The sequence below is a fragment of the Hyperoodon ampullatus genome (assembly GCF_949752795.1).
Source record: "Hyperoodon ampullatus genome assembly, chromosome: 13".
NCBI lineage: Eukaryota > Metazoa > Chordata > Mammalia > Artiodactyla > Ziphiidae > Hyperoodon > Hyperoodon ampullatus.
Genome location: NC_136926.1, coordinates 18,358,064 through 18,371,336, shown reverse-complemented (window position 1 = coordinate 18,371,336; position 13,273 = coordinate 18,358,064). Strand labels below are relative to the sequence as shown.

Here is a 13,273-nt window from a genome sequence, read left to right as displayed (position 1 = left end):
TTGAAGTACAACTTCATAATTATAAAAAGCACATGCATGAGGTTACATTTTCAATCCAATTCCTCGCATTTTGCAATTTACATCAAGATCCTGTGCTCTGAAACTTCATTTTTTGGTGCTCTTATTTTCAGCCCCTCATTTAATCTCAGATTTTTCTCTACCCACGGATCTTGCTTATTTTTCTCCCATGAGCCTCGTGTCTTGATAATTAATATCTGTTTATATGCATTTATTAAGTAACCATCTCTTTCCTCACTGTTGTTTTTTAATGATTTACCTGCCGATCTAAACCTCTGATGAGTATCATCAGCATTAACCTTTTGAGTTGATACAATTTCAGCTAAATACACTGAGGATTTTATTGACCTGTGTGTTTCTATCTTGAGAAACAGTGTAAGTGTCTTTGGGTTTTAGAAACAGTAAAAAGAGTTACAGACAACCCCACCCCAAATACTACCTTGGAAGGCTCAGCGGGGCCCGGGACCCCAGCCTTGAAGATCTCTGCCCGGCTTTGCTCTACGCTATAGGTACATTTGGATAAGCATCTCCATCCCAATCCTCACAGATGAAACACCATCACAGGTGTCCCCCTGGAGGCCCGTCTGGAAGGCAGGTAGGAAGGAAACATGGGACCGTCAAGCAGCCTAGTGTCAGAGGCTGGTTGTCACCCCACTCTCCTTTTTGTCCTCTCTCCTTTTTTCTTTCATCTGTCACCATTTGAGGACCACATTGCCAGTGGATAGCCATGGTTTTCTTTCCCTAAACAGCTTCATTGAGATATAATTCACCGACTGTACAATTCACCCACTTAAAGCATCAGTGATTTCTGGTATTCACAGATCTATGCAAGCACAGTCCATCTGAGAACACTTGCATGCCCTCAAAAAGAAACCTCATACCCTTTAGCTATAAATGCCCTAACTCCTTACCACCGTGCCCCAGCCCTAAGCCACCACCACTCTCTACTTTCTGTCTTTATAGATTTCCCTATTCTGAACACTTCATACAAGTGTGGTCGTATCATATATGGACTTTAGTGTCTGGCTTCTTTCCCTTAGCATGATGCTTTTTTTTTTTTTTTTTTTTCGCGGTATGCAGGCCTCTCACTGTTGCGGCCTCTCCCGTTGCGGAGCACAGGCTCCGGACACGCAGGCCCAGCGGCCATGGCTTACAGGCCCAGCTGCTCCGCGGCATGTGGGATCTTCCCGGACCGGGGCACGAACCCGTGTCCCCTGCATCGGCAGGCGGACTCAACCACTGCGCCACCAGGGAAGCCCAGCATGATGCTTTTAATGTTCATCTCTGTTATAGCATATGTCAGCACTTCATTCCTTTTTATGGCTGAATGATACTCAATTGTGTGGACAACATTTTATTTATCCATTCCTCTGTTGATGGGCATTTGAGTTGTTTCCATTATTTGGCTATTCTGAATAATGCTGCTGGGAGCACTCAAGTGTAAGTTTTAGTGTGATCATATGCTTTCATTTCTTTGGGCACATACCTAGGAGTAGATTACTGGGTCAGATGATAACTCAGTGTTTGTTTGAGGATCTGCCAGTCTTTTTGCCAGGGTTTGTTTTTTTTTTGGTGGTGGGTTAGGGTTAGGTGGGGGGAACCTCCTTGACATACCAGTTTTGTTCATCAGCGACTTGTCATTCACCCTTATCTCATCCATTTTTCTGAATCTGAAGTCTAGTGAAGATGGAAGCAGCAGCCACTGCCCACCCCGGCACCAAAACACACAGGCGTTTGCCGTTCCAGTCTTCCTGCATTTTTTCCTACTTTGCTGCTGTCGGGCTTGTTTATTCTTTCTATAAATACTAGTGAGCCCCTGCTTTGTACCAGCACTGTCCAAGGTGCTGGCTAACAGCAGTGAACAAGACAGACCCCACACCTGCCCATATGGAGTGTACTTTCTACTGGCGATAACAAGGAGATATAGGAGGTCAGGTGGGGCGTACATTCTTTGAAGGAAAATGAATCTGGGTTGGGGAAAGAGTGGTCCAGGAGGGCCTCTCCAAGTAAGGAAGGGAGCCATGAGGATATCTGGAGGCAGCTGTCTGGGCAGGAGAGCCTGGAGGTGGGAACTGGGCAGCTTGAGGACCAGCTAGGAGGCTGGCATTGTTGCAGGACAGTGGCCCAGGGGAAGGCAGGAGAGGCCCATGGGAATGGGCTGGAGATGTCCGAATGTGTGCACCCTCCCTGGCACTGCTTCCCTTGACCAGGGAGCGACTGCATCTCAGAGTTAAACAGGACAGAAGTTATGAGTCCCTCTACCCTGCAGGCACTTAAGGCATCTCCCCATCTCCTCTGTGTCTGTCTAGCCCATGTTTAGACAGCTTTGATGGTGTGTGCTAGGGATGGGCCTGCAGCAGACAGGAGGGAGCAGGGCCCGGCGTTGCTCTGCGTTCCCTGGGGTTGGCATGTGTCTATACCTTTGTGTGTGGCAGTAACAGAGGGAAGTAATCAGGGAAGAACATGTGACACATAATGCCTTAGTTCAGGCTGCTATGACAAAGTACCATAAACTGGGTGCCTCATAAACAACAGAAGTTTATTTCTCACAGTTCTGGAGGCTAGAAATCCAAGATCAGGGAGCCAGCATGGTCAGGTTCTGGTGAGAGCCCTCTTGTGGATTGCACCCTGCTTTATTCTCATCACATCCCCACATGGTAGAAAGAGGGCAAGGGAGCTCTCTGGGGTCTCTTTTATAAGGGAACAAATCCCAAGGGTGAGGGATCCACCCTCCTGACCTAATCACCTCCCAAAGGCCCCATCTCCTAATGCCATCACATTGGGGGTTAGGATTCTTCAACATATGAATTTGGGGATGGGAGGGCACAAACATTCAGTTCATTGCAATGTCCTTAATGGATTTTCTCATAAAGTATAATTCCAGGAAAATAAACATGTTCTTAATGGTTTGACATTTGATTTAAAAGTAATACAAACCATATAATGATATTAAGGGAAGGAAGTGTAATAGGAATACCGTAGCTAACATTTTTTGAAGTCTCAGACTGTGCCAAATACTTTCCAGGGGTATCTCATTTCAACCTCGTGACGACCCCACAAAGAAGGTCCTATCATTCATTGTTGATGCTGCAAAGTGAGGAGGTGAAGCGACTTGTCCAGCTCCTGAGCTGGGCTCCAACCCAAGCAGTGCGGTTCTAGTCCCGTGGCTCCAGTTGTATCGCTTGTAGCCTTAGTCCACAGGCACTTCTGAATTCTGCATTCACTTTTTTCATTATATTACAGACATCATGGTTATCTTTATCGCGACCACATATTAGAAGGGAGTTGCATTTTATACTGAAATCAGGTTCTTAAGTCAACCTTGGGTCCAAAATTACCCTTGAAAAATCCCTCATCAATTATCAAGCATGTTTATACATTCCTTTGTCTGTTGATGGACATTTGGGTTGTTTCCACCTTTTGTCAATTATAAATAATGATGCTCCGAATATTCACGTATAAGCTTTTGTGCGGACATATGTTTTCATGTCTCTTGTGTATACACCTAGGAGCAGAATTGAGTTTCTTGGGTAGAGTGTCTGATGAGGTCATTGTTCTATGAAGACAGGCCAAACCTCCCACCCTGTTGAAACAGTTCCTCTTGTTTCTTTATTGCCGAGTATATATCGTTGAATTCTAGGAAGTGGGTGTGATGAGTCTACTCTGTTACTCTGAGTGGTTGGCGTGCCCAGCGGAGTGAAGCTGACCTCTAGGGGAGCTAGTTAGTGTAAGGTCTGCGGCTTCCTAAACATGCCTCTCCCCTCCCTAGGTACAAGTCCTTGTGCCCAGACACCTGGCCGCACTGGCACGGGCCTCCAGCAGAGGGCGTAGAGCGGCTGATCAAGTACATTGGATACGAGCCCGAGGAGTACAAGTTAGGGAGGTGAGTGTCCTGGAAATCGCTGTCAAAATGTCTTCCTAATCGATCTGTATCCATCTTGAGCCTGGAGATTCATTCTTCAGGAGTTTACGTAGATTTATAAGCAGATACTCGCATTCACTCAATTTAAATGCATCTCTGTAAAGAAAAAACTCTCCTGTTTGTCTCTACTCTCAATGCTTCCCTCACACTCAAAACACTCCATCGCACTTCTAACACCAGCTGGGTGTCCTACAATTAAACTCACTTCTGACAGTCTACCTGGAGATTGTGTCAGAGCCCGCGGGTTAAGGGCTCAGTCTCCCAAGACTGTCCAACCTCCCTTCAGAGACCAATCACAAGTCCAGTTTGTTACCTGTGTTTCTGACCAATCAGCTATAAATTGGAGGTCCCCATGACCCCCTCCTTGGGTTTGATTTTTTTCTAGAGTAGCTCAAAGAATCAGGAAAATACTTACTGGATTACCAGTTTATTACAAAAGGATATAACTTGGGAACAGCCAGATAGAAGAGATACACAGGGCAAGGTATGTGGGAGGGGGTGCGGAGGTCCCATGCTCTCTCCAGGTGCACCCAGAAGATCTCCAAATCATGCCTTTTGGGGGTTTATAGAGGCACAAGCATGACTGATAAATTCATTGGCCAGTGGTCATTCATTCAACCTCACGCCCCTCTCCCCTCCCCAGGAGTGGGGCTGAAAGTTCCAACCCTCTAATCTCAAGGTTGGTTTCCCTGGCAACCAGTTCCCATCCTTAGGTTATCTAAGGGCTTTCTAAACATCAGCTGTTAGCATAAAGTCAGGTGTGGTGTGGTTGAAAGGGGTTTGTTATAAATAATAAAAGACACCTGGAGAAAGGGGGTGGAGAGGGATAAATTGGGAATTTGGGATTAGCAGATACAAACTACTATAAATATAAAATAAACAACATGGTCCTACCGTGTAGCACAGGGAACTATATTCCATATCCTATAATAAACCATAATGGAAAAGAATTTTTAAAAAGACACCCATTTCCCCTTTATCACTTTGAAGCCATTTCAGGAACAAAAACAAAAAGATTATAGCAAAAGATGCCCCACTGCTGTAATCACTTAGGAAATTACAAGGGTTTTGGGAGCTGTGACACTGGAACGGGACAAAGACCAAATACATATTTCTTATTATAAAGCACCACATCACAAGCGCTAAATGGTTAGAAAGGCTACATAGCTGCCTATTGGAGGAGATTAAGTATAAAGGAGCCCTGGGTTCTAAACCTGCACTGGAGACTGGGATGAGCTTCTTTGTGCGCAAAATGAAGAGGGTGTCAGCACGAATTCCCTAATCTCTCTGCGCCTACATTCTTTCATTGTTCAAAATGTATGCATGACTTCTCAGAGGGGATATCAGGACTTCTGCGATGAGAAAGCTCCTCTAGCATCTCCCAGAAAGTGGTGTTCTAGAACTCTAGGTATCATTACTGTAGAGTTGTCGTCCGTGAGCAGGAGGACTTTTCGCACACATTGAAAGCGTCAAGGCAGAACTCAGTGGGGTGAACCAGGATAATTTTCATCTGTTCTCTTAGACATTTTGGTCAGCGTTCATTTCATTGCAAAGAACAGGGCCCATGCATGAAGAGGATCTACTCCCAGGCTGCAGAGATTCCAGCGTCAGGGATCTCTGCCTTTGAATCTGTCAGTGGGCTTTCCCTGCCAACTTGTACATGGCCCTCTATGACCACCCTGGCCCCATTCCATCCTTTATCCTTCTATTCTGGGCCCTGCTCCAAGGAGCAGTTACTTTTCCAAGCCAGATTTCTGAGGAATAGGGCTTACTTAGCACATCCAGCAGGAGGTGGGTCATGGAGGTCAGAGGTGTTATCTGTCCCCGGTATAAAACCTCTGATGGGTTCACGTGGCACGATGCACTGCTGTCCCCCAGTGGCTGGCCTGGGAAGTTTTCGTCAAAGGGTGGGTTGCCGGGGAGCCTGAGAGGGCAGGCAATATGAGCTCAATATTTATAATTTATCTTTGCTGGCTGATGGGATCTTCTAAACTTAGACCGATATTCTCTGTCATCACTTTTTAAAGCCCAGGGAAGTCACTTTGGGTTAGGAAGGTGAATTAACTTCCTAGGGCTGCCTAATGAATTAACTACAGACTGGTTGGCTTAAAACAACAGAAATTTATTTTCTCACATTTCTGGAGGCCAGAAGGCCAAAATCCGGGTGTTGGCAGGGCCGTGCTCCCTCTGATGTCTCTCTGGGAGGATGCTTCCTTGCTGCTTCCAGCTTCCAGTGGCTCCTGACATCCCTTGGCTTGTGGTAGCATCACTCCAATCTCTGCCTCTGTCTTCACGTGGCCTTCTCCCCTGCATCTGTGTGTCTTTCCCTCTCTCTTATAAGAACATTCTCATTGGATTTAGTGTGATTTTATCTCAATCTTTACCTTGATGACATCTGCAAAGACCGTATTTCCAAATAAGAATCACATTCTGAGGATCTAAGTGGATGTGACTTTGGGGGCGGGGGGAGGACACTATTGAATCCACTACAGATGGTGATGACCAGTTAATAATTAAAACATTTTTTTCATTTCTAGATCCAAAATATTCATTCGCTTCCCCAGAACTCTGTTTGCTACTGAAGATGCCTTTGAATTTAGTAAACATCAATTAGGTATGGTTTTTTTTTCCTGCCCTGATTTTAACAGAATGTGTTATGAACAAGCTTAGCTTGGGAAACATCTTAAACATGAGAGTGTTTGATATAATGTTAGAAGCACTGGCTTTGGAAACCCAGAACAAGGTAACAGGATTATAAGATACAGGTGAATTTATGCCTTAACCCAGAACAAGGCAACAGGATTATAAGACACAGGTGAATTTATCCCTTATGTTTGGAGGGCTGTCATGGATGCACCTGGAAACTTAAACACTGTAGTTCTGCCTCATTTTTAGTTTGGATCCAACTTTGTTGTGCCATACCAGGACCTAAACTGATGGAGTCCATCCCCCTTAAATGAAGGTTTTTATTTTTTTTTGCGGTACGCCGGCCTCTCACTGTTGTGGCCTCTCCCGTTGCGGGGCACAGGCTCCGGACGCGCAGGCTCAGCGGCCATGGCTCACGGGCCCAGCCGCTCCGCGGCATGTGAGATCCTCCCAGACCGGGGCACGAACCCATGTCCCCTGCATCGGCAGGCGGACTCTCAACCACTGCGCCACCAGGGAAGCCCAAGTTTTTTTAAGACTTCATTTGTGTAAGTGTCTGATGTCGGAAGGTGTAGCTGTGAAGCCCACAGCCAGGGTGTTTGTTGTGAATGTGGTGAATGAGAAAACTGAGACGGGAGGAAAGTGCAAAAAATCACAAATCAAAACGACCAGGGGGTAGGGGCTTCCCCTCTGAGGTCTCACCTGGCCGGCTGAGACCAGCTCTGCCTGAGTCACCTCAGTGCTTTGCTGTATTCAGGATCTCATCATATTCTCGGAACAAACCTGTGGACGAGTGCTATTATTATCTCCACTTTACATGTGGGGAAGTTGAGGCCCAACAGCAGCAGAGCGGGGGTTTGAGTGTGCGTCTGTCTGGCTTCAGGGCGTGGGCTCGTAACCACTGTGCTTGGTGGTCTGTTTTTGACCCCTCCGGCAGCGGGCACTGATCACCCAGATCAGGTTCATGGGCAGGTGCTGAATGCGGGGGCCTGGGTTAACATTTCTCCCCAGCTCCCAGGGGATGTGATGCTGCTGGTGTGCGGGACCCTCGAGGAGCTTGGTCTGTGGGGGGACGCCAGTCACTGGGTGGAGGGGGCACGCTGTGAATGGAGGAGCTACAGGGCCTGTGTGTGGTTCCACAGCCCTGGGTTCACACTCCTGCTTCATAGCCGCGTGGTTGCCTCGCACCTGGCAAGGGTCTTCACCGGCTGGGTCTGTGATCCCCTTTGTGAAATGTGCTGATGCCTGCCTGCCTTGCAGGGTTGGGTGGGAGGATGAAATACAATGCCTAGAACCAGGGGCCAGCAAGCCCTCCAGACGGTGGTTCTGTTCCTTAGCTGGGGGAAGGCAAGAAGAAGAAAGGGAGCCCCAGTTACTGGCCAGCTCTGGCGCTCAGGCTGAATGTAAGCCGCCCACTCTTGTTTCTGTCCTATCGTATCCCGTGGCTTCCTGTCACCTCTACCCTGCACGCCCCTAGGGCCACTGCCGACACCTCTGAAGGTCACACCTACCAAGCTGCGCAACTGAAAGCCATTTCACCAAAAGTTTTGTTTTCTTTTAAGTTGCGAGAATCCAAGCCATGTACAAAGGCTGCCTGGAGAGGAGAGCATACGTGAGAAAAAGACAAGCAGGTAAGAACTGAACAGGACCTCTCAGGTTTGCCATGGCCCCCAGTTTCCCTCTTATCCACGTGGCACCTAGACCCACAGGCTCCTTTGAGCATCCTTTTTGCCTGCCTGGCCTTGAAACCTCGGTGTCGGGCATTCTCGGGGTCTGGTTCTGGGGCCTCATTTTTACTCTATATAACAATGTAGCCTTTACTTGTTCCACACTTTTTATTTGATCCACAACATATGCATGTGTTTTTTTAATTTATTTTTGGCTGAGTTGGGCCTTCATTGCAGTGCGCGGGCTTCTCATTGCGGTGGCTTCTCTTGTTGCAGAGCACAGGCTCTAGGCATGCAGGCTTCAGTAGTTGTGGCTCGCAGGCTCTAGAGCGCAGGCTCAGTAGTTGTGGTGCACGGGCTTAGTTGCTCTGCGGCATGTGGGATCTTCCCGGACCAGGGCTCGAACCCAAGTCCCTTCCACTGGCAGGCGGATTCTTAACCACTGTGCCACCAGGGAAGTCCATGCATGTTTAAAGAATAATTTTTTTAAAGGTTACTAACACCATGAGTGCACTTGGAGCCCCTGCACTTTGTCCCTCCCCAATCACTTCTCAGCACCGCCCCCAACACACACTATTCTTCTGAACTTTGCATTATTTCCTTGTTTTTCTTTATAATTTTATCATCTATGGATGCATCACTAAATAATATACTTGTAGGCTGGAATGTTTTGAACTCCATAATATTATGCTGTTTGTATTTTTCTTCTGCGACATTTCTATTGCAATAAAACTTTACTTACAGACACAGGTGGCCAGCCCGAGGGCCGCAGTTTCCTGACCCCTGTGTGCTATATGAGCGTACCATAATTTAGCTGTTCCGTTGATGGACATTTGGGTTGTTTCCAGTTGTTTGTTTTTGTAACAATGTGGCCATGAGGAGTAAAATAAAAGCATTTTGAATATCTGAATTAACTGGAAATACAACCTGAAAAGCATTTAAAAATTGGGACACAAGCCAGAAATCTGATTTTTGTGTCCCAATTTATGTATCCCCATTTTTTAACGTAGACAACTAAAACTAAACGCGGGGTGAGACAAAGCAAATGCAGTGGCGAGACTAATCTGTGCCGTCAAGTGCCACTCCGGTCCCTCAAAAAGACCTCAGAAAACTGACCCCCTTGCATAATTTTGGAGCTTCCCTTGATGCTTCCCAGCACCCTCTGCTCCTCTGTCACTCTGGTTCAGTTGTCCGTCTGGGCACGTCCAGGTAGAGACTGATGACTCTCATCCCACTTTCCATCTCGAGGGCTAGCGGAGTGCTGTGCTGGGCATCCAGGTGTTTGTGGAGTGGATGAATAATTCTGGAAAAGGCTTTTGTATTTAAGTGATTGTGCTCACCTTCTAATGCCAGCAGTGAACTCTTTCAGCCATTAAACTTGAAGCCCACTGGCGTGGAGCCCTGGCTCGGAAGGAGGCCAAAAGGAGAAAGTGGGCTGTGCAGATTATAAGAAAGTAAGTTCTCAGTTGGGTCCAGTAGGGAGGAAAGGTCTCTAAGTGCTATTGTGCTGCAGAGGGTGGTCATGGACTTGGAGGTTTTGGCTTTGGGCAGAAAAGTAATCTTCTCTGCAGGATGTCAACCCTTAGGAATTCTGTTCCATCTCCTTCCTCTGAGCTCCCTAATTTGACAGGGATCACAACTCAGAACGTTTGTTGTTTCTCTTAGCCTAGTTCAAAAGTCACAAAGTCGAATGCCTTCTGAGGCCAGGCAGGGACAGCAAGTCTCATGAGCTGGGATAAGGCAATAAGGTACGGTAGGGACTGCGGCAAACTGGAAAGCTCAGTCCACCTAAGAGGGGCAGTCACTACTCCACTTTAGCAGACTGCGGCCAGGCCAGTGTTGGCAAATCGTTTTTTTTTCCAAGGAAAGCTGGAAATCTGGCTTTCATGTTGTTGTTGTTGTTGGCAATGAATTCAAGTCACTCAAAACAAAACAAAAAAAATGGTGTGGGTGAAATAGAACATACCTTTGGGCCAGATTTGGCCTGTGGCCCTACTTGGTGAACAAAATCATCTCCACCGTTTTGGCCACCGTTGAATCAAACCAGTGGGGGAGAGAACGCAAGTTTCAGTGAAGAAATGGGAAGTGAAGCAATAGAAAACTAACAAAACTCTCTCCCGCTTAGGTTCATAAAGGGATTCATCAATCGCAACAAGCCCCTCTGTCCTGACAATGAGGAGTTCATTGTGTACGTGCGGAAGAATTACATCTTGAATCTTCGGTATCATGTCCCAAAGAACGTCTTGGACAAGAGCTGGCTGAGGCCTCCTGGCCTCTTGGAAAATGTAAGGACTGTTCTAGAACTCACGTTGCAAATGACATGGGCACAGATGGAGCTTAACTTGTATACTTTTTGGTGCTGCCTCCCTTTCCTTGAAAGGGCTGCCTCAGCAGACAAACCACTTCCCTGCAAGAGTGACGCCCAAGGAATTTAACTCTTCACAATTCGTATATCCTCTCTAGAATTACAAAGCCCGTGGAGGTCTGTTTACACAGAGCACTCTTGAATGGTTTCTGTCCTTGATGTAACATTTCAGATGGGTTTAGGGACTGTTGCCTAGAACAGTGTTTCTCAGAAGATGCTCTGGGGACCCTCTGTGTCTGGAGCACAGAGTGGGGGTGACTAAGATTCCTGGGCCCCAACCCGGGCCCATTGAATCAGCGTCTCTAGGAACCTCCTGGCCAGCAACTCAGGTGACTCAAAACTCATTCAAGATTAGGAACAGGGCTTCCCTGGTGGCGCAGTGGTTGAGAGTCCGCCTGCCAATGCAGGGGACACGGGTTCGTGTCCCGGTCCGGGAAGATCCCACATGCCGCAGAGTGGCTGGGTCCATGACCCATGGCCGCTGAGCCTGCGCGTCTGGAGCCTGGGCTCCGCAACGGGAGAGGCCACAACAGTGAGAGGCCCGCGTACCACAAGAAAAAAACAAAACTAGGAACCACTAGTTTAGCAGTAGCGAACAGTGAGTCCAAGACTGGAAGATGAGCTGCTTTCTTTGACTAGAAAATATTAAGGCTGTCCTTTACCTCAAACTGAATTCAGCTGTGCTTTCAAAGCTTCTGTTTTGGCAGCTGAAGCCTAAAGCGGGGGCGGGTGAGGGAGGCAGGTGGAAAAGAAGAGTGTTCTCCACGCAGGCATCGAATCTGCTCAGGAAAATGTGCGTGAGGAACCTGGTCCGGAAGTACTGCCAAGGGATCACAGCCGAGAGGAAAGCCCTGGTAGGGACGTGGCGTTGCGGGCAGGTGGCAAGATGCTGGAGGGGTGGGTGCTGGCCCCTGGAGAGTCAGCAGTGCTCACCCACCATCTCACCTGTAAGCCAAGGGTCACACAAGGCTCATGCCTCATACATGCTTTGAGGATAAAATGCATGGAGGCCACTTAGCACAGAGCCCTTATTAACTGGCAGCTGTTAAAAGTAGCATCGCTCTTTTGTTACCATGGGAACACCATCTAGAAGACCTCAGAACTGCAAAGCATGCAGGGCCCCTTCTCTGCTGGTGGCATAGTTCTGTTTATGTTCATTTGCTGGTCGGCAGACTTTTTCTGTAAAGAGCTAGAGGGTAATATTCTACGCTTTGCCGGCCACACCATCTCTGTTGAAATTATTCTGCCCTGGTACACACAAGCTGCCAGAGACAACCTGTAAATGAATGGCATGGCTGCACTCCAAAAAATTTTTTTTTACTGGATTTGGCCCACGGGCTGCAGTTTGGGATCTCTGACCTAGAAGAAACTGTCAACTCTGAAAATTCCACTTCCAGGAAGTCAGTGCAAGCAGAGACAAGCATAAGTGTCAACTTCAGACTCTAATCAGTAGAATTTTTGGAGCATTTTGGCCAAAGCCAAATGTGTTTGACTTCTATGTGTTCTGACTCCTATGGAGAAGTACGACAAGGCTCCTGAGGAGCCTTACTTATTCAGGGAAGCAAGCACTAGTGTGGACCTCTTTAGGTCCCCAAAAGCCTCATGGCTACCATTTTGTACTTTTAATTATGTATTACCAGATGCAGCAAAAGGCGATTACAAGTGAAATATTCAGGGGAAAGAAAGAAGGCTATGCAGAAAGCTTAAATCAACCCTTTGCCAACAGCCGAATAGGTAAGTCCCTTTTTTCATCTATGTGCTCACTTCCCCTATTTAAGAAAAAAAAAGTCAAAGGAAGATGCTTGATCCACATTTCCTGACAGCTATCTCCCAGGTTGAGCTCTTGGTCACAGAGGGACAGAAAACCAGCAGATGCCAGTGGCTTGTGCACTGGGGTGGTATTTAGTGATGATTCGCTGTGTTCTGGTTGCTTCCTTAGATGAAGGAGACATTAATCCCAAAGTGCTTCAACTCATCAGCAGTGAGAAAATCCAGGTAAGGAAATGTGTGTCCTTGCCTGAGACAGGATTCCCCCGTGGGGTCTGAGAACAGGGTCTGTCTTCTACGTGAAGGGGGTCTGGAAGCACTATTTAAAGGCAGGGGTGCGTGTGCGTGGGCCGGGCTCTCAGCTGTGATGCTCTGGGTGTTAAGATGACAGGGATCACGATAACGTGACTGTTAGGTACCTGTGGCTGTTCTTATGGTCCTCATCTGTCACCCAGGAACTGTGTTTGGCTTTCTATGAAGTTGAGAGAAACGCAGGCACACACTTAATCATTAAACATGCCCTATCAGAAGCAGTGTGCCTGGGCGCTGACGTGGGTTTCATAACTTAGCTGTGTGATCCTGGGCAGGTGACTTGTGATCCTGGGCAGGTGACTTACGCCTTCGGCGCCTCCATCCTTCTGTGAACGGGGAGGACGGAGGGGTTGATGGTGTGAAGGGCACAGGCCTGGCACGCGGCAGCTGGTGACTGGCTCCAGTGGCTGCTCGGTCACTTCAGTCCCTGGGGACTAGACACCTGTGACTAGGTTGGATTACCCTCTGGCTGTCAGGGCTCTTAACGCCTGCAGAGCATCTTCATCTCTGCTGACCTTTCAGAGCAGCCCCATGAGGCAAGTGGCTGTGGCCTTGAATACCTCAGAAGGTCAACGC

The 13,273-nt window shown here is 47.7% G+C and overlaps 1 protein-coding gene across 1 annotated transcript in view; it reads left to right on the top strand.

The window, feature by feature from the left end:
- The window catches only part of MYO1H (myosin IH), a gene marked incomplete at both ends in the record, with an annotated part of 45,029 nt that overhangs the window by 30,742 nt on the left and 1,014 nt on the right, over window positions 1-13,273 (top strand). The window contains 8 exons of the mRNA XM_079717415.1: window positions 3,788-3,901; window positions 6,478-6,554; window positions 8,149-8,217; window positions 9,623-9,707; window positions 10,379-10,538; window positions 11,389-11,472; window positions 12,259-12,352; window positions 12,558-12,613. Of these exons, the coding sequence (XP_079573541.1) occupies window positions 3,788-3,901; window positions 6,478-6,554; window positions 8,149-8,217; window positions 9,623-9,707; window positions 10,379-10,538; window positions 11,389-11,472; window positions 12,259-12,352; window positions 12,558-12,613 (739 nt within the window). The remainder of the gene's footprint in view (window positions 1-3,787; window positions 3,902-6,477; window positions 6,555-8,148; window positions 8,218-9,622; window positions 9,708-10,378; window positions 10,539-11,388; window positions 11,473-12,258; window positions 12,353-12,557; window positions 12,614-13,273) is intronic.